The sequence below is a fragment of the Tenrec ecaudatus genome, chromosome 10 (assembly GCF_050624435.1).
Source record: "Tenrec ecaudatus isolate mTenEca1 chromosome 10, mTenEca1.hap1, whole genome shotgun sequence".
In the NCBI taxonomy this organism is placed as follows: Eukaryota; Metazoa; Chordata; class Mammalia; order Afrosoricida; family Tenrecidae; genus Tenrec; species Tenrec ecaudatus.
The window spans coordinates 79,350,026-79,374,451 of NC_134539.1; the positions used below are offsets into that span (position 1 = coordinate 79,350,026).

The 24,426-nt window shown below is 56.5% G+C and overlaps 1 protein-coding gene across 1 annotated transcript in view; it reads left to right on the forward strand.

The window, feature by feature from the left end:
* The first annotated feature begins 248 nt into the window (after positions 1 to 248).
* SH2D3C (SH2 domain containing 3C) overlaps positions 249 to 24,426 on the forward strand; it is a 30,869-nt gene continuing 6,691 nt past the window's right edge. The window contains exons 1-5 of the mRNA XM_075559099.1: positions 249 to 483; positions 2,300 to 2,774; positions 14,271 to 14,310; positions 21,456 to 21,584; positions 22,556 to 23,010. Of these exons, the coding sequence (XP_075415214.1) occupies positions 447 to 483; positions 2,300 to 2,774; positions 14,271 to 14,310; positions 21,456 to 21,584; positions 22,556 to 23,010 (1,136 nt within the window). The 5' untranslated portion in view covers positions 249 to 446. The remainder of the gene's footprint in view (positions 484 to 2,299; positions 2,775 to 14,270; positions 14,311 to 21,455; positions 21,585 to 22,555; positions 23,011 to 24,426) is intronic.

Consider the following 24,426-nt stretch of genomic DNA (forward strand, 5'->3'; position numbering starts at 1 on the left):
TCACTGGGGAACCCAAACCCCTAACAACTGCCCTGCACTCAGACCTCATTCCACATACCCTCCCGTCCCTCTGGCCAGGCCCCCTGAGAGCTGCCGGAGGCCCCCAGAGGCCCCCTGGCCCATTGGGCTCCGTTCCCAGAACCTGTGGTTGGCGGCCCAGACCTTCCAGGTCCTATGGGTTTTCAGCCCCCCCACCTGCCCTCTGCTGCTGAGGCCAAGGAGGAGACCCCGAGGGGCCCGGCGGGGGGAGGCCGCAGGCCCCCGCCCCCTGCGGAGAGGATGGGGAGGGTGGGGCTGTGGGAGTTTCGCTGGTTTAAAAATACACAGAGGAAGCCAGTGAGGGCCTGAGAAAGGGGAAGGGAGGTGGGGAGGCACCTCCTTATCGATGTCCACGGCCTCGACCGGTCACTAGCCGCTGCCCCGGGGGCTCTGCAGGACTCGCCAGGATGACGGAGGGGCCGAAGAAAACCAGCAAAAAGTTCAGTGAGTGAAGGAGCCACCTGCCTCCATCCATCCCTCCGACTGTCCGTCTGTCTGCCTGCCCACCTGGGCTGCACACTGCCTGTTTCTTTGTCTCCCTTCGCGTCCAGCCATGTCTTCCTCTGCTTCTGGGCCTCCGAGCTGTGCTGGCCGGGTCGCTCCCGCCCTGTGCAGTGGAACTCCACCTCTGTGCCACTCTTTGCCCGCCCGACACTGCCACCCCGCCTCTTGGCTCTTGGCTCTTGGCTCTCCATCTCTCCATCCCTCCCCGTCTCTGGGTGGTTCTGGCTGTCTGACTCCATGCTGGGCAGGGGGACGGGTCAGGCCAGCCTGGGTCCACACGGATCTCAAGTTGGGGCTGAGTGAGGCAGCAGGGCCCACGGTGCTGTTGAGACCCAGCGCTTGGTCGGGACTGAGCCCAGAGGGACTAACTAGTCTTTGGGGGCCCGGGGCCACACCTACCCTTCCCTCTGCTGGCACAGCTGGATCCCCCTCCTGGTCTCCATGAGCTTTTCTACCTGACAGCAGCAGGCTTCGAGGTGGGAATACTGAGGCTCAGAGAGAGCCAGACCTGCCTGCGCTGCTACTAGGGAGTACAGAGCCCGACTAGAGCCTGTACCCCTTGACTCTGGGCCTCAGTTTCCCTCCGAGCCAACATGCCTGTCTCTGCCCCAAGACAGGACACAAGCACATCATGCTGTAGGGGGATAGGTGGTGGCTGTCTTGCAGCCAGGAGCCCAATTTCTGCCTGGGCTGCAGCTGGCTGAGCTCAGAGTATCTGAAGGCAGCGTGGAGGTCGGGGTGGGGGGTGGGCAGGGCAGGGAGGGAAGCTCTGTCCCAGGGATCTAGAGCCTGAGTCTCAGTCTCCCTCAGCCATGGCCTTGCTGTGTGACCCTGGGTACATCTCTTCCCCTTTGTGCTCTTCCTGTTGAGGGGGGTGTCTTGCCTCTTTACCTCTATGGGGACCGGAGGGGGTGGGCGTGGCCCCTTGCTCCATTTGGCTTCTCGAAGGGCTACAGGGAACTCAGATGGTGGAGGCTGAGGGGAGGGGTAGCCCCTCAGCATTGGGGGGGGGGTTTGAGGAGGAGGGAGCTCATACATACCCCTGCGGAAGTGGGGAGATGGTATCACCCGAACTTTGCCAAATGAGTCAGAAATGAAGGCTCAGCTGACAGGAAGCAGAAAACCACAGAATGCGACCCTTGGCCTTGTCCCCCCGCCATGCCCCCCTCGAGCTATCCCCCGCCCCCCCACACACACTCGTGTGCCCACTTTCTCTCTCTCTCTCACACACACACTCACACACACACACACACAAGCACACACTTCACCTGGTGACTGAGCGACCTGGTCTGGAAAATGGGGCTCAGGTCAGCGGGTGGTGCTGTGGATTCAGCATGCAGCCTGCTCAGCAGAGACCCAGCCTTTTGTCACAAGAACGAGCACTGTCAGCAGCCCAGGCCAGTGGCCCATCATGCTCTGCACTTCACGCGGTCCCCTGGGACTGGTGTTTGCATGCTTTTCATCTGTCCTCCCATCGCCCTTAGGGTGGAGGTAAGTACTGTTAAGTCCCATTTTAATGATGTGGAGAATGAGGCTCAGCAAAGTCGGGTGACTTGCCTGAGGTCACACAGTCAGAAGTGGAAGAGCAGGGATTCGAACCCAGGGTCATGAGGCTCCAAAGTCAGAGCACTAGACCCCCTCCTGGGTGACTGATCACCCTCCACCTCTTAGGTCCTCAGCAAGCCGTGTGTATATTTGATTGCTACCATTTCATTCTCGCTAATCCCTTCCCATCACTTCCTCCCACCTCCTCCAGAATTCTTCAAGTTCAAAGGCTTTGGGAGTCTCTCCAACATTTCTCGGTCCTTCACTCTGAGACGGTCCTCAACCTTCATAAGTACTCAATCCCATCTGGAGCACACCTTCCAAGCCACCCAAGATGACATGGAGACAATCCCCAAGAGCCCTCCGGCCTATGCCCGCTCAAGTGACATGTACAGCCACATGGGCACCATGCCTCGTCCCACTGTCAAGAGGGCTCAAGACCGACAGGCTGCCCGGCAGGCCCGGCAGCAGTCCAAGCCTCACCTGGCATCCCGAAGTCTACCAGAACCCCCGGGTTTGGAGTCAGCCAAGAAGGAGGTGGTGCAGGCCGATGTCCCCCTGGAGGATGACACCCTAACAGTGGGCCCCCCTCCTCCAGCAGTGGAGGCAGACCCCACGAGAAAGCCTGACGATCCTGGCACACACATGGAAGAGGAGAGAGCTCCCAGGGATATGCCCTTAGAAAGGTAGGTGCCCCAGGTGTGGGTGGAATGGGGCATGGTCTCCAGCTTCCTGCCCATATAACTCAACCCACCAGTGTCCACATAAGAATTCACTTCCACATGACAGATTCGGGAGCCCTGGTGGAGTAGTGGTTACGAGTTGGGCCAGGTCTGCAAGGTCAGCAGTTTGAGATCACCAGCCATGACGGGAGGGTGGCAGAGCTTTCTACCTCTGTGAGGAATCACCGTCTCATAAACTCACGGGGCTAGGTCTACCCTATCCTACAGGACCATTATGACTCGGCACCGACTTGATGGCAGGGAGTTTGTTTTGGTTTATTACTATTTCTTAATGACAGATCCAGAAACTGAGACTCAGAGAGGGGAAGTCACCTTCCCTAAGCAGGCTGGATGCATGCCGAGCCAATGACCAGGCTAGAATTTGAACGGAAGCCCATCGGACTGCATAGTCATCAGTGGCCCCAGCACAGGCCTTCAGTCCATGGTCAGGCCTAAAGCTACTCACTGGATGCCTCTCAGCCCCAGGCCCAGCTTCCACACACTGGACTCACCAGCTTTAGTTCTACTAGAAAAGACGACATCATTTCTAATGAACACAAGGACTTGTGCACTTAATTTGGTTTTACAGTGTATCTGTTACGTAGGACTGCAGTGGTACACTCCCAGCATGGGTGGCTGAGAGGGACAAGAATGCACAGCTTCACAGTCTGCAGAGGGTCATCAGGTGCTGAGGGCTGTGTGCGAGTGTAATCAGGGTGTCAGTCGTGCTGATGGCTGTGTGCGAGTGTAATCAGGGCGTCAGTCGTGCTGATGGCTGTGTGCGAGTGTACTCAGGGCATCAGTCGTGTTGATGGCTGTGTGTGAGTGTAATCAGGGCGTCAGTCATGCTGATGGCTGTGTGCGAGTGTACTCAGGGCATCAGCCGTGTTGATGGCTGTGTGTGAGTGTAATCAGGGTGTCAGTCGTGCTGATGGCTGTGTGCGAGTGTACTCAGGGCATCAGCCATGTTGATGGCTGTGTGTGAGTGTAATCAGGGTGTCAGTCGTGCTGATGGCTGTGTGTGAGTGAAATCAGGGTATCAGTCGTGTTGATGGCTGTGTGCAAGTGTACTCAGGGCATCAGCCGTGTTGATGGCTGTGTGTGAGTGTAATCAGGGCATCAGTCGTGCTGATGGATGTGTGCGAGTGTAATCAGCTCATCAGTCGTGTTGATGGCTGTGTGCGAGTGTAATCAGGGCATCAGTCGTGCTGATGGCTGTGTGCGAGTGTAATCAGGGCGTCAGTTGTGTTGATGGCTGTGTGTGAGTATAATCAGGTGCTGATGGCTGTGTGCAAGTGTAATCAGGGCGTCAGTCGTGCTGATGGCTGTGTGCGAGTGAACTCAGGGCATCAGTCATGTTGATGGCTGTGTGTGAGTGTAATCAGGGTGTCAGTTGTGCTGATGGCTGTGTGCGAGTGTACTCAGGGCATCAGCTGTGTTGATGGCTGTGTGCGAGTGTAATCAGGGCGTCAGTTGTGTTGATGGCTGTGTGTGAGTGTAATCAGCGTGTCAGTCGTGCTGATGGCTGTGTGTGAGTGTACTCAGGGCATCAGCCGTGTTGATGGCTGTGTGTGAGTGTAATCAGGGTGTCAGTCGTGCTGATGGCTGTGTGCGAGTGTACTCAGGGCATCAGCTGTGTTGATGGCTGTGTGCGAGTGTAATCAGGGCGTCAGTCGTGCTGATGGATGTGTGTGAGTGTACTCAGGGCATCAGCCGTGTTGATGGCTGTGTGCGAGTGTAATCAGGGCATCAGTCGTGCTGATGGCTGTGTGCGAGTGTAATCAGGGAGTCAGTTGTGTTGATGGCTGTGTGTGAGTGTAATCAGGTGCTGATGGCTGTGTGCAAGTGTAATCAGGGCGTCAGTCGTGCTGATGGCTGTGTACGAGTGTAATCAGGGCATCAGTCATGTTGATGGATGTGTGTGAGTGTAACGGGGTATCAGTCGTGCTGATGGATGTGTGCGAGTGTAATCAGGGTGTTAGGTGTGTTGATGGCTGTATGTGAGTGCAATGAGGGTGTCAGTCATGGTTATGGCTGTGTGTGAGTGCAATCAGGGTGTCAGTTGTGTTGATGGCTGTGTGCGTATGTAATCAGGGCATCAGTTGTGTTGATGGCTGTGTGTGAGTGTAATCAGGTGTCAGTTGTGTTGATGGGCTAATCCACCGCAGTCAAAGTGCTTGACGAAATGAGGGAAACCCTGAGCTAAGCAAAGGTCACACGCGGGGATGGTCTTTTGAGTGGGTTTCCCAAGACATCAGACGGCTTTTTTGTACTGGGCTGTAGTCCACTTCGGTGGGGAGCAGAATCTCGTCCACAGCTCGACAGTGTATGCAGTTTACTCTCTTCCTCTCACTGATGTTCAACTGACTTCTCTCTTAGCCTGTCTCCTCATATAGAAAATGGGCATACTAGTATCAACTATCTCGTAGGGCTGTGGTGAAGAAGATCCAATGATAATATACCTCCAAATCCTAGCATGGTGCCTGGCATGCCCAGAAGCTCAGTACATGAGAATGCTGATGATTAAGAAACAAAACGATCCCTGGTGCCCTGACTACCCCAGTTGCTATTCTCCTGCCAAACCCCAAACCCGCTGCCATTCCGATTCACAGCCACCCTGTAGGGCCCAGTAAAACTGCTCCTTGGCGTTTCTGAGGCTCACAATCTTTAGGGGAGCAGCGGATGGCTTGGTTCAGAGAGCTCCCAACCCAATGCTTAGCTTACTGCACCACCAGGGATTCTTCCCTCGTCTACTCTCCAGAATCCGGCGCATCTGGGCGTGGAGGAGCGAACCTTGTGCATTTAGACTACATTTTGGAGTGATCTGAGGTAACCCCAGGTCTGAGAAGTGCCCTGGGAGCCCAGGTCCGCCCACCCAGGAACGCCTACTGCCTGGAGCGAGCGGGGCGGGGCGGGGCAGGAAGGAGGGGCGTGTCCTCCCGCCCCGCCCACCCCGACGTCCCTGCACACTGTTGCGGCGGGGCGGAGCGAGGCGGGGGGCGTGTGTGAGGGTTTACGATTTGGGGGCGTGGCTTTCACACGGGTTGTGGGCGGAGCCACCTGGAGGCCGAGGGGCGTGTTCGGGGCGCGGCCTTCTCTGCTGAGTGGCGGGCGGTAGAGCGGAACCCTGCAGAGGGGTGTGTTGTGGGCGTGGCCCACACGGGCCACACCCCCAGGAGCCGGGCTCACACTCCGAAGCGGGGTGGCCAGAGAAAGGCGGGAGCCGCCTGGCTGAGGAGGTCCCCGGTGCTGCTGGCGGCGACCTGGGGGAATCATGACTGCCGTGGGCAGGAGATGCCCCACGCTGAGGCCCCGAGGGTAAGTGACCAGTCGGGCCGGAGGAGAGCCCGAGGGAATGGTCTGAGGGGGGAATCAGAGTCCCTAGGACAACTGACAAACCCAGGGACCAGTTGAGCATGGGTGAGTTTTCTAAGCCGTATTTCTTTGAATGTAACCCGGTCCCCGTTCTGCTCTGGCGCCCATTGGACATTAGCTGGTCTATTGGCAAAGGCCCTAGGAGAGGTACTATCACCATTCCCATTTTATAGTTGAGTGGTCAGTTTCACGCAGTTGCTGACAGGCTGTATCGTCAGTGCCTGGGCAGCACTGCTTCCTTGCCCAGGGTCAGGTCCTATGAGAAGCCAGCCTGGAGAAACCTTGAGCAGGCCAAGCTTGGACCCAACCCAGGCCTTCTCCCCTCTTGAGCAGGGGCTGGGAGAGCCACTGGCCTGGAGCTGACTGCTGACCGTGGTAATGGAGAGACCGCCTCACCCTGTGTCACCCTGAGTGTACAGGCACCCTGAGAGTGGTTGGCTTAGCAGGACTAGAGACCCAGGGTCTCACCTGCCCTCCAAGCCAGGCACTTCCTGGAGCCCCTGAGCCTCAGGCCTGCTCCCAGGAATGGCCTCCTCTCAGCCTTGTCCTGCCATTCTGTCCTCAGTCTCCTCAGCTTTCAGAGGGGTCTGATAGGGTCTCTGAAGATCCAGCCAGCTCAGGGAAAAGGGCTTTGTGAGAATCCCCCCTGAGCAAGAATGGGGGTCCCCTTTCCTGATGACCTGAGAGGTCATCCTAGTGGCCACTCAGGGAGCCACCCAAGCTGAGAGAGATGATGTCATCCTCCCTATCCCCTGGGAAGCAGGGTGCACCTGGAGCCACAGGAAGGAAGGGGAAGGGGAAGAGGTGAAGCTGCAGAAGTTTCCTGGTGCCCCACTCCCTGATGAGGTCATGGGGGATGGGGAGGAGGAAGAGGGAAAGAGGAGGGGCCAACAGCACAAGGATGAAGGGCCTTTAGCTAAGAAAAAGGAGAGCACCCCCCCTTGAGCTCCCTGACCTTCAAGCTCCCTCAGCCTTCTTAGGGAAATGGTGAGAGCCACCCCCAGACTCCCTGCTAGTCCGTGCCAGAGGAGGACACAGAAACCCAGAGAGGGAAGGGAGGTCCCTCAAGTTGTACCCCTGCAGGGACCAGGCCTCACTCAGAGATGGCCAGCCTACCCAGAATGCACTGCCTGACACATGGCCCCTGGCCACTCCTGTGAGGTGGGGGCCTTTGTTCCTCCACTACCAGTGAGGAAACTGAGGCTCAGAAAGGGGAAGGGACTTTCCTGGGGCCACAGAGCAATTGAGTGTCAGAGCCTGAATCTGATCCCACTTGTCCCACTTCCATGTCCAAGCTGATAACTTTCTGCGTGTTAAAAATCCCAAAGCTCTTTCTATCATTACTTCAAGCGACTTCCCCTGTCTGGGAAGGAGGTGATAGGGGCCCCACTCGCCGATGAAATCATTGGCGTTTTGCGATGTTAACAACTGGCTTGATATTACATAAGTGACCTGGAATTTCATCCCAAAGAGATGCAGCTATGTAGCCCCAGGCACCATTCTAGGCCCCGGGGAGACAGCCGTGAACAAGACAGACAAAACCCTGCCCTCGTGGGGCCCCATCCCAGTGTGGAGGAGACAGATGAGGAGCAGGATATAGGCAACTGGGAGGGAAAGCCCACGGAGCAACAAATGCAAGTTAAATGGAGGGTGGGTCATGCCAGGACGAGAGGGCTGGTGGGGCTTTCGGAAAGTAAGCCAGGGGAAAGAGACTCCCCGAGAAAGTGACCCTGGGGCGAAGGAGAAAATCAAACCAAATGCACTGCCACCGACCGAGTTAATGGCAACCCTTAGCGACTCTGTAAGACAGGGTGAAACTGCCCTTGTGGGCTTCCGAGACTCTCACTCTTTACAGGAGCAGAGAGCCTCCTCTTTCTCCTGCGGGGTGACAGGTGGTTTCAAACTGCTGATCTTTACGTTAGAGCCTGACACCTAACCACCACACCACCAGGACGAAGGAGAGGAGTGAATAAATCCTCTTTGCTATCTGGGGATGTGTGTGCCCGGCTGAGCAACAGCATGTGCCAAGGCACTGAGGCGGGGCCTCCTTGGGGTGCGTAAGGATCTGCCGAGAGCAGGTGGTGGATAGGAGGTGAGCACAGAGAAGAAATGGACTCAGACAATGTGGGCCTGGAAGGCCCCGTAAGGCCCTGGCTTCTCCTCAGAGTGAGGCTAGAGTCCTGCTCTGACTTGGGTTTGAAGAGACCTCTCCTTTTGGGAGAATCTGAACCCAATTCTGTTCACACCCAGGAGTCTTGCCCACGTGTGCTCTGTCTCCCACAAGAGACTCAGGTCCCTCCCCACGTGCTGTCTCGCTGTTTGGAAGAAAGCTGGAACTTGGAGATGACGGGGGGGGGGGTGGGGGGGCCACCTGTGTTGCCACTGCTCCAGCCCTGCTACAAGGCACTCGGAAGAGGCTCTGAGCCCCCTCCCATTTTTCCTGGAATGTTGACACTGGTCCAAGAACTCCCAACTCTCCCCAGAGTCCCACGACCCTCTTGGCCCCACAGAGTGACGTCAGCTGCTGGGCATCTGGTAGCGATTACACACCAGGGGAGGGGGCTGCATTGGGCTCCCCCGTTCGGTCTTCCCAGGCTCCAGGCAGCTGGTCCTTGTCTTCAGAGGGGGGCCAGCTGCTCCTGGCTCTCATTTCCTGTGAAGACTTTCTCACAGTCCCCAAGACCCCTGGATGCCTTGGGCTGTGGGAACTGAGCAGGCTGGGGGTGGAGGGATGGACTAGTTTTTCTCCTCAGTTGGAGCCACAGGGACCCCCAAACCTGCAGGGACCCTATTGGCCTCATTGGAGCTGCCTCTTTCACCTGCGTGGGCTGAGGGCTGAGGAGGACAGAGCTAAGGTACACCTACGCACGCTGTGTGTCCCCTCCTCTGGGAGCCTTGCTTTTCCCATCTGTAAATTGGGGTCAGTGATGCACCAGCTTCACATGGTGGCTGTGAGGACTGGATGGGATGCAGCAGATGGAAAATGTACCCAAGGTGGCTACGTGATGGTGCGGTGGTTCCACATTGGACTGCGATCTGCATGCGCGGCAGTTCGAAACCACAGGCAGCTCCAAGGGAGAGAGATTGAGCTTTCTACTCCCGTAAAGAGTTACCATCTCAGAAACCCACAGGGGGTCGCTGGTCAGCACTGACTGGCTGGCAGTGAGTTTGGGGTCCAAAAGAAGCCCACACAAGTAGGAGCTGCCCCTGGGGTTAGCCCCCCCCCCAAGTTCTAGAAGGTTCTGAGGCTGCACTAGGGGAGGCTGGTTCCCAGCCAAGGGCTCTCTCCAGAGCCCCAGAGGGGCTTCTCTGTTTCCAGTCACCCACTCCACTTTCTCTCCTTGTCATTGGTTCCCAGCCTGGGGTCTTCTTTCTCTTGGCATCCCCCTCCCCAGCTTCTCCCCTACATCCCTACATAGAAGCAGGGCCCATTTTCTTTGGTGCCCCACACCAAGGAGCCGAGCATGACTCTGATGTCAGGCCAACCTGGGGGAGCAGCTTCATGCCCTTGGGCCAGTCATCAGGCTGTCTTCCCCCCTGTGGAGTGGGGCTTGGAGATAACAGCCATTCAGCTGGCACTCAGGAAATGCTCTTCCCGGAGAGGGTTTGAGCCAGCACTCCGCTCTGCCCACTCCTCACAGGATGCAGTTTCCTGAGCTTCTTCCTACTGACCAGCTCACCCCAGCAGGAAGGCTGAAGCCTAGCAGGTGGAGAGTGAACAGGGGTGTCTCCCGGACAAGGGGGACCCAGCTTAAAGGGGGTGAGCAGGACAGGAGCTAAAGCCAAGAGCCTTCCCCGCAGGGAGTCCCCCAGGCTCTGTCTCTGGAGAGAAAGGGCTCTCTAGCCCAGTTTTTCTCTAACTCAGAGCAGGCGCTGGGAGTTTCTCTGCTGAGTGGGTGAAGGAAGCGAAGAAGCTTCAGCCCCTGAAGGGCAGGATAGGAATCTTCTTGGAGGGGTGGGATGCTAAGGTTATCGAGGAAAAGCCCACACAGGTTATGGAACCCGGCACTCCCTCCTTCCATCCCGTCTGGGGAGATGGTTGTAATATCGCAGGCCTTCAGAACGTTTGTGGGGAAACACTTAAATGGCAATGGAAATTTCCGTGGGATTTTGAAAGCCTGGGATTCCCACTTCCCGGATAGGGAAGTTGAGCCTCAGAGAGGGGAAGCCTGCTGGAGAGCAGGAGAACTAAGGAGCAGGGGGAATAACTTTGGGGAGGTCTCCCATGAAAGTTACACGGCCAGACCGTGAAGTCCAAGGGGAACAAATTTGGTTGAGGACAGAGAGAGGACAGGCTTCAGCCCGCATGAGGCCCAAAGTGGGATCCAACAGTAGCCTCACCCTCTCCTCTAGGAAGCCCACCCCTTCTTTCTGAGCCAGGATCGAGACCCTGAAGGTAAAGCTCAGATTTAAATATGCACTGGGGAAAGTAAGGTTAATGGGTTCTAATTACTGCTCATTAATCCAATTAATTAAGCTAATGTATGCAGTAAGTGGTAACACTTATCAGAACGAATCAGCGAACACATACAATTAAAGGGGTTGACTATTTAAATAATTAATGCAGCTGATTAAAGGGACTGATTTAGCTGAACTGTCACGACTAGTTATTAATTGATTTTACCATTGATATTAGAGAGAAAGTCCAGAAAATAAGGGATACATGGAGCTGAGGGTTTGGTTTCCGGATCTGATCATCATGATGAAAGGGAGAATTTTCTAGCACTCTCCCAGCAAATGGAGTATTGAGATCTGAAGACCGAGTAGGAATGGTCATAAGGGAGAGAGAAGATTCCAGACAGGGAACAGCCTGGACAGAGGCTGGAGGGCGTGCCAGTGGCCAGAGCAAATGGAGGGAGAGGAATGACCTTAGCAGAGGGCCAAAGACAAGAAGACTCGACTTTGTCCTCAGAATGTCAGGGGACCACAGTAGTGGCCATTTGTTCAAAAAGCACTTAGGGAGTTGCTCGGTGGCAGAGTGGGTTATGCATTGAGATGCTAGCCATCAGGTTGGTGGTTCAAAGCCACCTGCCGCTCCTCAAGGGAGAATAGGCAGAGCTTTTTCTAAAGAGTTAAGGTCTCAGAACCCCCAGGGGAAGTTCTACTTGGTCCTAGCGGGCTACTATGAGCCAGAATTGACTTGATGGCGGTGTGGTTTGGAGTCCTGGTGACTAGTGGATTAAGCATCAAGCGGCTAACCGAAAGGTGGGAAGTTCTAAGCCACCAACTGCTCTGTGGGAGAAAGAGGGAGCAGTCTGCTTCTGTAAAGACTCACCGTCTCAGAAATCCTAAGAAACCAGTTCCACTCGGTTCTAGCAGGTTGCTAAAGTGGAAACAGAAAATGTAAAGAGCCCTGTGTGTGTGTGTGTGGGGGGGGGTTAACAGCAAAAAGTCCAGCCTGCCAGGAGCAGCGAGAGGGAGGGGGATGGACGGCGAGGCGGTGAGGGCCCAGTGTGCACAGGCTGCGAGGAGGACTTCGGCTCTTACTGGGCTGCGTGACATGGGTACCGCCCCCGTGGGTTTTGAGCTGAGGAAGGATGTCATCTGACTTTCATTTGAACAGAACCGCTTTGGCTACTGAGGCCAGAGCAGGCTATAGGGAGCTGGCTCGGGGGGAGGGAGGCCAGTGATGGCGTAGTGGCAGTAGTCCAGATGAATGACCGCAGTGGCTTGTAGGTGGTCACGGTCATCTCACGTCTCAGGAAGCACCCCAAGAGTTGTAGGGGGAAACGTTGTAGGGTGCTCTGCTTACCCCATCCCACCCCGACCTGATTTGTGTTGCAGCCAACCCTTCCCCAAGGCTCTGCTTCTGCTCTGGGAGCCCAAAGGGAAGTGGACAGGAAGCCAGAGGAAGTACTGGGACGATCCCAGGACCCTGGCCAATCTGTTCCCATCATTGGGAGGATTTCCTGGCCTAAATGGCCGGAAACGCTGGGATGGGTCACCCCACCCGGGAAGAATAGGTAGAGATGGGCAGAGGGAGGGTCCCCACTCCACCCCTCCCGCATAGCTCTTTCACTGAGAGAAGCTCAGTGTGGTTAGGGGGCACTAAAGGCTTTCCAGGTGAGAAGGGGAGCAGCAATGGCCGTGGATGTCAGAACCAGGAAGTCTGTCAGCTAGCTTCCCAATGGAAAACGCCTGGTCTCAGGAGCTTGGGGGCTTCCAGGTGGAATTCTGCCCTAAGAATACATGCCTTACTCATTTATTTTTTTATCTCAACTCTCTTTGGTTTTAAATATTGGGCTTCCGTATTCAAAGAATCAATTCCCCATGCATTCTAAGCTCCCTTCCCGTGTTTTGCAGCTGGGAAGACTACGGGCTGTCTTGGCTAGAGAACCAGGCCCCAGCCTAGACAGAATGATTGATCTTGGTAGTGGTTAATAGCACTTGAGTGTCTGCTGTCTGTGCATTCATTTAAGCAGTATGGACTGGGTTCTTAACGGTGTACCAGGCACTGTGCCTGGTGCATAGGTGTTTGATGGTGGATGAGACAAAGTCTCATGGAGGCATCAGGTAACAGTACATAAACAGACGTGCGGTGGTCATTCCAGGTGCAGGTAAGCAACATTAGAGAAAATAAAGCAGGTCTTTTTGTAAGGAAGAGGGAGGGGCTATTAGAGGCAGGGTGGTCCGAGAAAGCTTCTCAGAGGAATGGTACGACGCAGAGCCTTGACTGAAGCGATTCAATGCGTGACCGTTCACTGAGAGACAGGCTGTCTGAGCCCTCCAGAGAAGAGGTGGGTCTTGGAACCGGCTGAGTTTCCTTGCTCTGTCTGACGGGGTACTGTGAGTTTGAATGAGGTGGGAGAAGGGACTGATGTCTGGGTGGAAAGCATTCCAGGCAGAGGGAACCGGACGTTGGAAGGGTCTGGGGCAGGAATAAGCAAATCAAGAAAGCCCAGCATGGCTCAGGAAGGGGGAGCAGGACGCGTTGGGGAATGGCAGGCTGTTACGCATGGAGCATACCCGTGCTGTATACCTGTCATGGCGTGACAGTAATGACAGCCTAGTTCCTGACCAGGAGAGAACAACGCCGCTTTGGCAGGCCAGGCACATGACCAGTCATTTGCAGGCCGTGGAAAGCTTGGAAGCCCCTGGCAGGTTGGGATGTGTGGGCCGTGAGTGACCTCTCAGGCTTTGGTCTTAGGCACAGTTTGGCTGGAGCTCGGCAGAGCAGACGCAGGGAGCCTGCTGGGCTCCAAGGGGTAGCTGGGATGGCTGACACTTGGAGAGGAGTGGTCAGGATCTACTCTGAAAGCCCAGCAGCGAGACTCCCTGGTGGTTTGGATGTGGAAGGTGAGCCAGAGAAAGGAGGAAAGGAGGACCACGAGGCTTCGGGCCTGAGTGATCGGAAGGATGATGCTGACATCCATGGAGATGGGGAGACAGTGTAGGGGTGGGGACGTGGGCCTAGGAAGATGGACATTCCTGTCTTCAACACACACGGCAGGCTCAAGGGTCAGGAGCAGGCTGTGTCAGAGTCAATGACGTTGAAGACCATGTCGTATGAAGTAGCTCACAGAACCCACACACCTGGAGAATGATATATGTTTGGCATGTATTCTGGGGGAACAGAGAAGGTGGCTGGCAGCAGCCACCTCTCAGGCTTCCCCGGCTTCAATTCTAGCCCTTCTGCAGGCAGAGGACCATTCCCAATCTCCCTAAGCAGCGGTGGCTTCCACCCTGTGCTCTGGGAATACTGAGCCCCAGCCTGGAGCCCTCCAGAAACAGGGAGAGGAAGGGGAGTGGGAAGGCAGAGGGAACACAGGAAGGAGAGCCTGGAACCCTGAAGGCAGGTGAAGATCCAGGAAGCAGGTGCCAGGTGAAGCGTGAAGCCCACATTCACTGGTTCCCCAAGTCCTGGTCCCCTGCTGAAACTTCCAGTGACTCTCAGATGAGGGAATGGGAAGGGCTTTCCAGGAGGCCCACAGCTAGAGCGTGGAGGAGCAGGGGCCACCTGGACTAGCCCACTCTGAAAAGCTGCAGTGCCCAGAGGACCAGCAGTGGCCCCAGGCAGGTGGGCAGGGGCTGGCAGCCAGGGAGCCAGCTGGGCTGAGGACACTCACGCCTCCTCTCTCCTTGCAGGGCTGCTGGGGAGCCAGAGACTGGCGGGGACTATGTGAAGGTAAGATGGGCTGGGCTGGGAGTGGGGCTTGGTCTGGCAGCACTACAGGGTTTGGTGTTTTGGGGGACCTTGTTAAGAAGACCTTGTTAAGAGGCAGACCCCACTGCTTGTTCCCAAGAGGAGAGGGTCTAGGGGCTTGGGCAGTGCTGGGGTCTGGCTCTCCCCTAGCCTGTGATCTGTCTCTCCACTCCAATCAAGGGTGTCCACCTACAGCAGCTGTGACCCTCGAATCCCGCCCAGTCCTTGCCCACTTGCCTTGTGCTGGAGGTTGGGACTTGGGAGCAGGTAGGGAGGGATGAGTTTTTCACCGACAGCTGTCATCAGCTCATACCCAGCTCACATTCATTGAAAGCCAGATGCTTCCTTGGCAGTGGGAAGGTTGAAAAGGTGGTCTGGGAATAACATTGATCACCACAGTGATCCTGTCACATTTCGAGTGTCTGCCAGGTACAGAAGCAGCCTCGGTGGCACCATGCTTAAGCCATTTGCTGCTAACTGAAATTTCTGTCAGTACTTGGAATGCTCCAGCCACCCCCCAGGCCCAGTGGCTTCCTGGGGGAATGACCTGATGATTCGTTTCCATAAAGACTCCAGCCTTGGAAACCCTGTGGGGCAGTTCTACTCTGTCCTAAATGAGCTGAAATGGGCACTGGGGCACACAGCAAGCCTGTATGCAGAGCTCGCTGCTGGCTGCTGGGCATTGGAGGGACACTCTAAACTTTCCATGACTTTGTCACTTACCAGTTGGCATGCGAGGTGTGCTGATGTGGATTTACAGATGGGAAACTTTGCTGATGGCTGTTGCTCCTTTGGTGTTGTGTGGTTGGCTCTTCCTGGCAGCGCCTGTCTCACTGGCATTATTGTTTACTCCATAACAAAACCCACTGCTGTCGAGTCGATTCTGACTTATCGTGGCCCTGTAGGGCAGGGTAGAAATGCTCCATAGGGTTCTGCGACTGTAAATCTTTATAGGAGCAGACGACCTCATCTGTCTCCCAAGCAGTAGGGAGTGGTTTTGAACCATCAACCTTAGCAGTCCAACACAACCCACGGCACCATTCAGGCTCTTTGTTTCTGCCATAGACCAGCCTGAGAGATGGCCTCTAGGAATGCCTTCTTCTCCACATTAGCAGGTGACTTAGGCCATCCTGTCCCGGGTACCTCCCACCCCTTATCGGATCAGGAAGTCTGGTCTTTTGTATGAATTTGACTTTGGGTCTACATTTTTCTCTCATCCTAACCAGGATCAGAATGGTCAGTAGAGGCAGCTAGGCACCATCTAGTGTTCTGGTCTCAGGCTAAAGGAGGTCATGGTTTATGTGGGCCAGCAGTCTTCTGGACGAATTGCTTCCTTGAGACTTTGGTTTTCCTCCCTTCCTTGACTCCGGGTGCAAAGACACCCACCATTATATCTTAGATGGCTAATCACTTTTTAGGACCCTAGATGGGTACCATTAAAAAAAACATTATAAAAGAACTAAAACCACTGAAGTGGATTCAAGTCACCCCCCCCAACAAACGACAAAGACCTTGTTTGTTTGAGTTTGAAGCCTCAGATGGAATTTGGAATCAAAACTCAGTTCCCAAAAGTCCATCCTTGCCCTCCAGTACTCATCTTTGAAGAATCCCACACTCCAGGATTCTAGGATCAGGATGTGAATCCTTTTGATTCAAAGGCAAAGATTCTAGAATTCCAAGGCTCTAAAATTCCAAGCTCCATGCTTATAGGTAGTTACAGAGAAAAGAAAGAAAAGCAACAACAACAAACAAACAAAAAACAACAACCCTTGTGAGACCCCAAATGGTGGCTGCATCTGCTTGAGGTCATACACAGTCTGTGAGAAGCATCTGCCCAGACCAATGCACAGTCCACAGCCCTGGTGTTGCGGTGGGTTAGGTATTAAACTACTAGCCACAAGATCAGCAGTTCAAATTCACAAGCCCCTTCTCAGGAGAAAGATGAGGCTGTCTGTTTCCATGAAGACGTATGAGCTTCAGAAACAGCAAATCACACGCAGGCCACCCTGAGTCTGAATGGACTCAGTGGTAGTGGGCTTGGTTCTTTGGTTTAACACAAAGTCAGGTTGGCTCCTATTGTATTGAAAAGCCCATGATACTTGGGTGGAAATAAAAATTCACAATCTCAGACAGTAGATAATGTTGCTTTCTTTTTGCTCACTGCCATCGTGGCAATGCTGACTCATAGTGACCCCGTGTGGGTTTCCTAGGCTGTAGCTGTAACTATTGATGGCAGTAGAAAACCCAGTCTTTCTCCCGCAGAGCTGCTGGTGGTTTTGAACTACCAACCATGTGGACCTCACCCCAACTCTGTAACCACGACACCACGTAGATAGCAAGAGCTTGTGTTTATTGAGGATGTACTTTATGTCTGGCAACTGGCATGCACCAGCCATCCAACCTGCCCTCCTAAGGTCCTATGAGGTCATCTCAGGTAGTCGCTGCATTTCTCTGGCAGGCTTCTCACATGAGGACGTTGGGGCTCCAGTAGAAGAGATTGGGGCGGGGGTGGGGCTAGTTCGTGGGAGAAGCCCAGCGGTCCATCCTAGTGGCCTTCCGTCAGCAGTGAGCTTACCGACTCCTGGTCTGTCCGAGGAACATCTGCACCATCTCGAGATCCCAGCAGAGCCCCGATTCCACGTCACGGATGAGAAATATTAGGCTCTGGGTGATGTTGGGAGACCACAAAGGATTTGGTCACACACACACCAGGGTTGCTCAGCTTCAGACGCGATTTAATTCCAAACTCTCGCCCGTTGCTGTTCAGTGAGGGGCGCAGTGAATGGGGGAGGAAAGTCCACCCTGGCCGGTTCAGGGGTCCCCACCCCTCCCCATCCCACCGCTCCACAAGACGACCCCTTTTGCAGGGTCTTCTCTGCGTGCCCACCGCCTGGGGCAGCGGGAGCGCCTGGTGCAGGAGCGTGGGGGGCAGGGGGCGGGGAGGGGGGCGGGCAGAGGGAGGAACAATGGCCCCCTCCCCTCCCCGGCCGGCTGGAGGGTGGGGTCTCCCCGCCCCGCCTCCCCGCTCCTCCCCTGACAAGGCGATGAGGTAATCGCGCCGCCAAGAGGCACGCGCAGCCGGTGCCCAGCCTGGTCGGTCCCGCGCCCCTGTCCCGTCCCGCGGCCCCCGGCCCCGGTCTCGCGGCCCCACCATGACAGAGCGGTGCAGCCTGTGGAGCGCCCTGTCCGCCGCCGCCTGCTGCTTCTACCGCGGCTCCTTCGTACAGGTGCAGGTGAGGGGGCGGCGCGGCCACCACCGCGCGTGCCACTCGGACCCCTGGCCGCTGGGCTCGGGTCTGCGGGCCAGGGAACCGCAACCCCGCCGGTGCTCGGCGGGGTGGGTCGGGCCAGGGCGGCGGGCAGAGGCAGGGGGCGGGGTCGCCCCGGCTTCACCTGAGGGCGCCCGGACGCCCCGCAGGCTGAGGGTCCAGCTGCCACTCCCGGACTCGGGGTGTCCGGGTGGGGGGTGCCGTTCTGGTACCACCTCGCTGGCAGGCGGGAGCTGTGCGGGGGTCCTGAGTGCGGAGAGATGGGTCCCCGGCATCCTGCCGGTCCTTCAACTAGCACGCCAGCCCCTGCCGCTGACCCGGGCAGCCGGGACGCCCATTGTACCGGGGTCTCTGGGCTGGGATCTGAGACTGAGTGAGGCTGGGCGATGAGGGCATGACACAGGGGCCATGACTGGGACCACAGCGCCCTCCACCCCCTCGCCCCCTAGGTGGGCTCGGGCACACCTGGGGCGCCGGTTCCACAGCCCAGCTGGCCAGGCACTGCAGAACGGCCCGTGGTGGTGAGAGGGTTAAACGGAAGGGGGTGGAGGGGAGGACCCGGACCCCGCCTCTCTGCGGAGCGTCCACTGAAGGTGGCTTTGCTTGGGGTAAGGATGCCAGGGGGCCGAGCGGGGACTTGCCGGTCTCAGAGTGGTGGGAAGGGGTTAAGACCTTGTTCGGGGGTCTGGTCGCTTTTGCCTCCCGAGCTCCCCGGGGGACGCCGGGCGCGTCACCTCTGCGCTCCCGGGGCTCACAGACACGCTCCGAGCCCGCCTGAAAGACGGCCCCGCCGGCGGAGCGCAGCATCCCCACACTGGCCAATCAGGCGTGCGCAGGCCGGGAGGCGGTGAGATCATCTCTGGCCAATAGCAGCGCGCTGAGCGCAGGGATGCTGCATTAGCGCCCCAGCCCCCTTCCCCTCCCCACTCCTGGGACCTGGGGACCCTCGGACAAGGGTGAGGAGGAGGAGGGCACAAGGACCCTGGGGTTTCCCATCCTCCTAGCCCTCTGAAGCGCTGGACTGAGTCTGGAGGCCAAGTTGGTCCCCCTCCCCAATTTCTCTGATCCTTGCTGAGGGCTGGGGCAAAAAGCCCAAATCCCTCCTCTCCTTAGCGGAGAAGGTTACCCAGGTCGGAGAGGCGAAGTGACTGACTCACTGTCCTACAGTGGCAAACTCTTGGGGCCTAGTTCTTTCCCACACAGCCCCCACCCCTTCTCTGCCCCATGCCCCTCTTGCCCCTAGCTGTGGAACTGGTGGGGGTTCTAAGATGCTTGCTGTTTGTCAGGAAGGACTCAAGGGACCACCCTTTTCCCTGTGACACCTTCCATCCTCCCTTCCCAGGGCTGGTGTGATGTGGAGTCAAGGAGGTCCCGGGGCTATGGAGACCAGGGATTCCCCAAGAACAGGGGCTCCTTGGAGAAGTGCAGCTATAAAAACGACAACGACAATAACAACTCAACCCACAGCCACTGGATAGCTAAGAAGTCCCAAATGTCAGCCCAGCTGGCCCTCCCTACCATCAGTTTCTACCTCTGAATACCCACCCCAACTCCTACCTTACCCTGATCACCTCCCCTCACCCCTAGATGTCTGCATCTCCCTCCCTCCACCTGGGCCCAGAGCCCCTGCAGACCTCACACAGCCCACTTTTCTTGGGCTCACTACTAAGCTGCTCCTGCCCCAGCCCTGCCCAGCTCAGACAAAGTCTCCCCACCCCAGGATCGCAACCTGGGAGTGCTCCCTAACCTCTAAATCCTCTCTCCTCCCCAAGCTAATCAATACTCATCTGAATGCCCTGCTCCCTATCTCATGACTTGCCCTGCCCGATCATTGCCTGGGAAGCATTGCACACTCAATACAGAGCAAATCGAACTCTGCCCTCAACACTTAAGAACCTTCTGCCACTCTGTTCTAGTCCCCTGGGTAAATCCCAGTTCCCCATAGCAGGCAGCCTCCCTCAAGCGCTGCCACACCTGCCCCTGCCATCCCTCCTCCCTGCCCCTTTGAAACTTCCAACCCACCTATCTCCTTCCCCCCTGACTGTCTGCCCTGGCCAGGCTCAGGCTTTGTCAGGGCCCTCCCAGAGCTCTTCACAGCCTTCTCTCCTCACCCCCCATGAGGTTCCTGGGCTAGTCCCCCTTCTGGCCTCAGCAGGAATGTCATAGCCCTCCCTGGCCCTGCCTCCTGGTTAAGTGGGGGCAGGAGGCAGAAGGGCGTTCTAAGCTGGGTACCTCAGGCCTCTCCAAAAATCTGGAGTTGCTTGTGAGTATGTGTCCTGCTCTTGCACGAGGCACCTTGGGGGCCTGGTCACTAGCAGAGGACCTGTCTCTGATTCTGGATTGCCCTGAAGCTAGAATCCGAGGATCTTGGGGCACACTGAGGCAGGATGTGAGCAGAGGGGGGAGGGAGGGAGCTACAGAATTGGGACCTGAGATTTGTGGATGAGCTGAGGAGGCAGGGACTAGACCAAAGGACCCCCAGACTCTGGGGACTCTGGAGAGAATGGCTACGTGGGCTGAAATTGGTCTCTTTACTCCTTGCTCAATCTGTATAGCCTCCTGACCAGCTCTGAGATCTGCCTGTCCTGGGTAGCCCAGAGTGGGTTCGGTCCAGGTTGAGTACTCTTTGGAAACCTGAGGTGGACAGAGGAGAAGAAGGATAGATGTTTGCATGCTAGGCTGCGAGAACCAGGAAATGAGAAATAGCCCCTCTTGGGCTGATGAGTGGGTGAAGCCCTGGATTCTCCCTAGTGGGTCCAGTCCCTGCCTGAGATGGCAAAACAGCAGGAGCCTGGAGAATCGTGAAGGCCAATGCAGATGACATTTGACTGGGCTGAGGGACCTCTGTGGTCCTCCCCACCTCTACCGTGTACTTCACCTTCCCAGAAGAACAATTGTGAGGCTGGTGTAGGAATGGGCATGCATGGGGCCGCTAGGAGGAGGGACCGTGTCCATAGCACCTAACAACAGACCGTATCCTTGTCCACCCAGCCCATGCCCTGCTGCCCTGCTGCTCAGTCCACCTCTAGGAATCCTCCCCACTCTGCTTTCAAGATCAGTTATGGAGGTGGTGGCCCTGGTACACAGGGAAATGCTATTCCCACCTCCTGGAGGACGTCTTTCCTCACCCCTCCACCACCTCAAGACTTTGGCTGCTGCTTCTTAAAGCAGCAGTTCTCAACCTCTGGGTCGCGACCCCTTTGGGGGAGTTGAGTGACCCTTTCACAGGGGTCGCCTAAGACCATCGGAAAACACAAATATTTCACAATATAGAATTACATATTGTTTTGTGATTAATCACTATGCTTCAATTTTTAACAATGTAAATACATCCTGCATATCAGATATTTACATGACGATTTATAACCGTAGCAAAATTACAGTTGTGAAGTAGCAGCGAAAATAATTTTATGGTTGGGGGGGTCACCACATGAGGAACTGTATAAAAGGGTTGCGGCATGAGGAAGGTTGAGAACCAGTCTTAAAGGGACCCTGCTCTTCTTTGCCGCTGTCCAGTGCTGTGGTGCTGACGTCAGCCTGTCTGACGCTGAAGTCAGCCTTGCCTACTTTCTGAACAATGAAGTGTTGCTTGAGGCCAGGGTCTGGGCTTATTTACAGCACAGGGCCTGGCATCTTGTGGGCACCGTGGGTCGCCATGCCTATTTCTTTCCTCCTGCTTGTCTAGGGAGCCAGGAGAGCAGGGTCTCAACAAGCCATTGAGTGAGGGCCTTGCTGGCACCTGTGCCCCAGGGTCCCTAGAGACCTGAGGTGGAAGGCATTCACTTGAGAGGGTGAGGTAATGAAGGGGAAAAGGAGGGACCTCTGATTGGATGCCAACTCTCACTGCCTCCCCCCCAGTTCTCCAAGGAGAAGTACATTCTGGACTCCTCGCCAGAGAAACTGCACAAGGAGCTGGAGGAGGAACTCAAACTCAGCAGTACAGACCTCCGCAGCCATGCCTGGTACCACGGCCGAATCCCCCGGGAGGTGAGTGGGCCCCGAGCTGGGCCTCAGGACGACCTTCCACCTGGCCCTAGCTACCACGGGGTTTTGGCCTATTGCTCAGAAGGTCCAGTCATTATAAACTCTGCCATCTACTGACCGTGAACAAGTCATCTCTCTGAACCTCAACGTCCTCCTCTGTAAAATGGGTGCATTTGGGGTACCTTTGACGATGTCAACGTGCTTCACATAAGGCCTGACCTCCAAAAAGCTCAAGTGAATGTTGGCCTGTGCTGTTTTGTTGTTTCCAGTCCGAGCCTCATTCTCTTGTGTTTGTCCAGGGAGTTTGGGTCCTTGGGCTACTCCTGTTCTGATGAAGTTGAGTGTTCCGAGGGAAGTGACTGCACAGGTGCAGACTTGGACCAGTGGCTTACACCACCTCTTCACTTATTCACACAGCAAACCTTGGTCAAGTGGTCACTCTGGGCAGGCCCCCTGTTGGGCAAGAGGATAGAGAGAGGAAAGGTTTCATGGTTCCTTGGAGGCCTTGTGGGTCAGGGTGGGAGCTGACCGCAGGCCTGAAAGGGGCACAAAGGAGGGGGCCCAGGAGAGTCAGAAAGGAGCTGGTGTGGGGGGTGGGGCAGGAAGGGCTCTTTAGGCACAGAGGACACCAGAGGATATGCAGGTTCCGAGGCAGCCAGAGTCCCTGGGGATAGGAAATGTGGAGTCTGCACTGCCCAATGGGAGTCTGGAAGAAGTGGGGCTGAGACATGGGTCTCAGATCCCAGAGACACCCCATCTCCACCCAGACTCCCTGGGACCCCTTCCCAAGATATTGATGTCTTCCCATTCTGGACCTTCTGGCTGAGGTGCCTCTGGGAATCTGAGTCGCCATTTCCCTCTCAGGTCTCAGAGGTCTCTCAGTACCCCTGGGTCACTGTGTCCCCAGGCCTGGCTCCCTGGTCCCCCCTGCGCCTGCCCTACCCCAGCCTCACCAGGCCACGCCCCCTTTCCAGGTCTCTGAGACCCTGGTGCAGCGCAACGGTGATTTCCTCATCCGGGACTCGCTCACCAGCCTGGGTGACTACGTGCTCACGTGCCGGTGGCGCAACCAGGCCCTGCACTTCAAGATCAACAAGGTGGTGGTGAAGGCCGGTGAAAGCTACACCCACATCCAGTACCTGTTCGAGCAGGAGAGCTTTGACCACGTGCCCGCCCTGGTGCGTTACCACGTGGGCAGCCGCAAGGCCGTGTCGGAGCAGAGCGGCGCCATCATCTACTGCCCAGTCAACCGGACCTTCCCCCTGCGCTACCTGGAGGCCAGCTACGGCCTGAGCCAGGGCGGTGGCAAGGCGGGCAGCCCTGCCAGCCCCTCGGGCGCCAAGGGTAGCCACATGAAGCGACGCAGCGTCACCATGACCGATGGACTCACCACGGACAAGCTCACCCGTGGTGACAGCTGCCCCACCAGGTAAGCCAGGAGCCCGCACTTGGCTTGTGCTCCCTGGGGGTGAAGTGAGGGTATTGGGAACTTGAGCGGTGGTGAAAAAGGGGAGCCCCCATTCACTCTGAATGGGGGGTATGAAGCTATTCTTTGGGGACATCTGTGTGGGGAAGCACGGACGGTCAGGAACTGAGGCAAGAAGTCCCTTTGACTGTCCCTTCTACTCGCTGACCCTCATGCTCTTATTGGTAAAGGGCTCTCCCTCCAGCAGCCCTCCCTGTCTTAGGGGGCTGCTGTGCTAGTCTCCGAGGGACCCTGGGCCCTGCCACCCATCTCCACCCAACCCGCTCTAGTCGGCAGTGTGGAATGCATGTTCTCTGCAGCGCTGAAAGAGATGAGCACCCAGTAGCGGAGTGCGACCAGGGCGTCAGAGGCCAGGCTGTGCTGAGAGCTTTTCACGCCTGGTCTTAGCTACTCTCTCCTTCTGCCCTGGAAGGGAGGGGGAGGGCCCACCACTACCACTCTCATAGATAGGTCAGCAGGTGAATGGAGGGAAATGCACTTGCTGCAGAATGACATGACCAAGATTCAGACTTGGAAGTCTGGGCCCTAGTTGTATGGGCCCCTCTGCCCAGCTCTTTGCAGAGAGACCCCACGACCTGTGCCTCCCAGACCTGGGGAAGCCCCCACAGCCCCATCTCCCTGGACCTCGGCTGGCTATTGTCGCCGGCAGCAGAAGAATTGATGGACATTGGCCAGCAGCCACTTGGTCTGTGGTTTGGAACCAGTGGCTGTGATGATGCCAGGCGCCACAGCCATGTGTGCACAAGGTGTCCTGAGCATGTGTGCAAGCAGAGGGGAGGGCCCGGGCGAGCCAGCCACTAGCTAGCTGTTGACCCCAGGCAGGGAAGGGAACAGGTGTGCAGGTTGTGGACTATACAAGAGATTGTTGCCCAGGGACAGAACAGAGCTGAAACCCAGCCCACCCACCTGTTCATCAAGCCGGGGCACCAGAGGACAGTGTCATGGACTCATCTGCACGAAAGCACCAATGTGGGCTAGTCAGGTTGCTGGCTGTCACCCTGTACCTCTGGGGATGCTGTGCTGAACCGCAGACTCTCAGACTTCCATGTCCCTCCTGCCCAGGGCATCCCCAGACAAGCTTCTTAGGCTGCTCTCAGCCTTCTAGGAGAGAAATGCTTGCAGGGGGCAGGTGGCGTTGGGGGTGGGGGTGTGCCGGACCAAAGAGACAACAGGTGAGTGAAAGCAAACACTAGACCATGCCGGCTTAAGGCCTGCTGGGTTCCCACCTCTGCTCTGAACTTGCCGGGGGCCTCAGTTAAGCCCTTCCTCCTTTTTGTTTTTTCACCTGCCAGTTGCAAGGTAGGACTTGGTGTCCTCATTCCTTCCTGGCTCCAAAGTTCACGGGATTGAGGTTCTCCC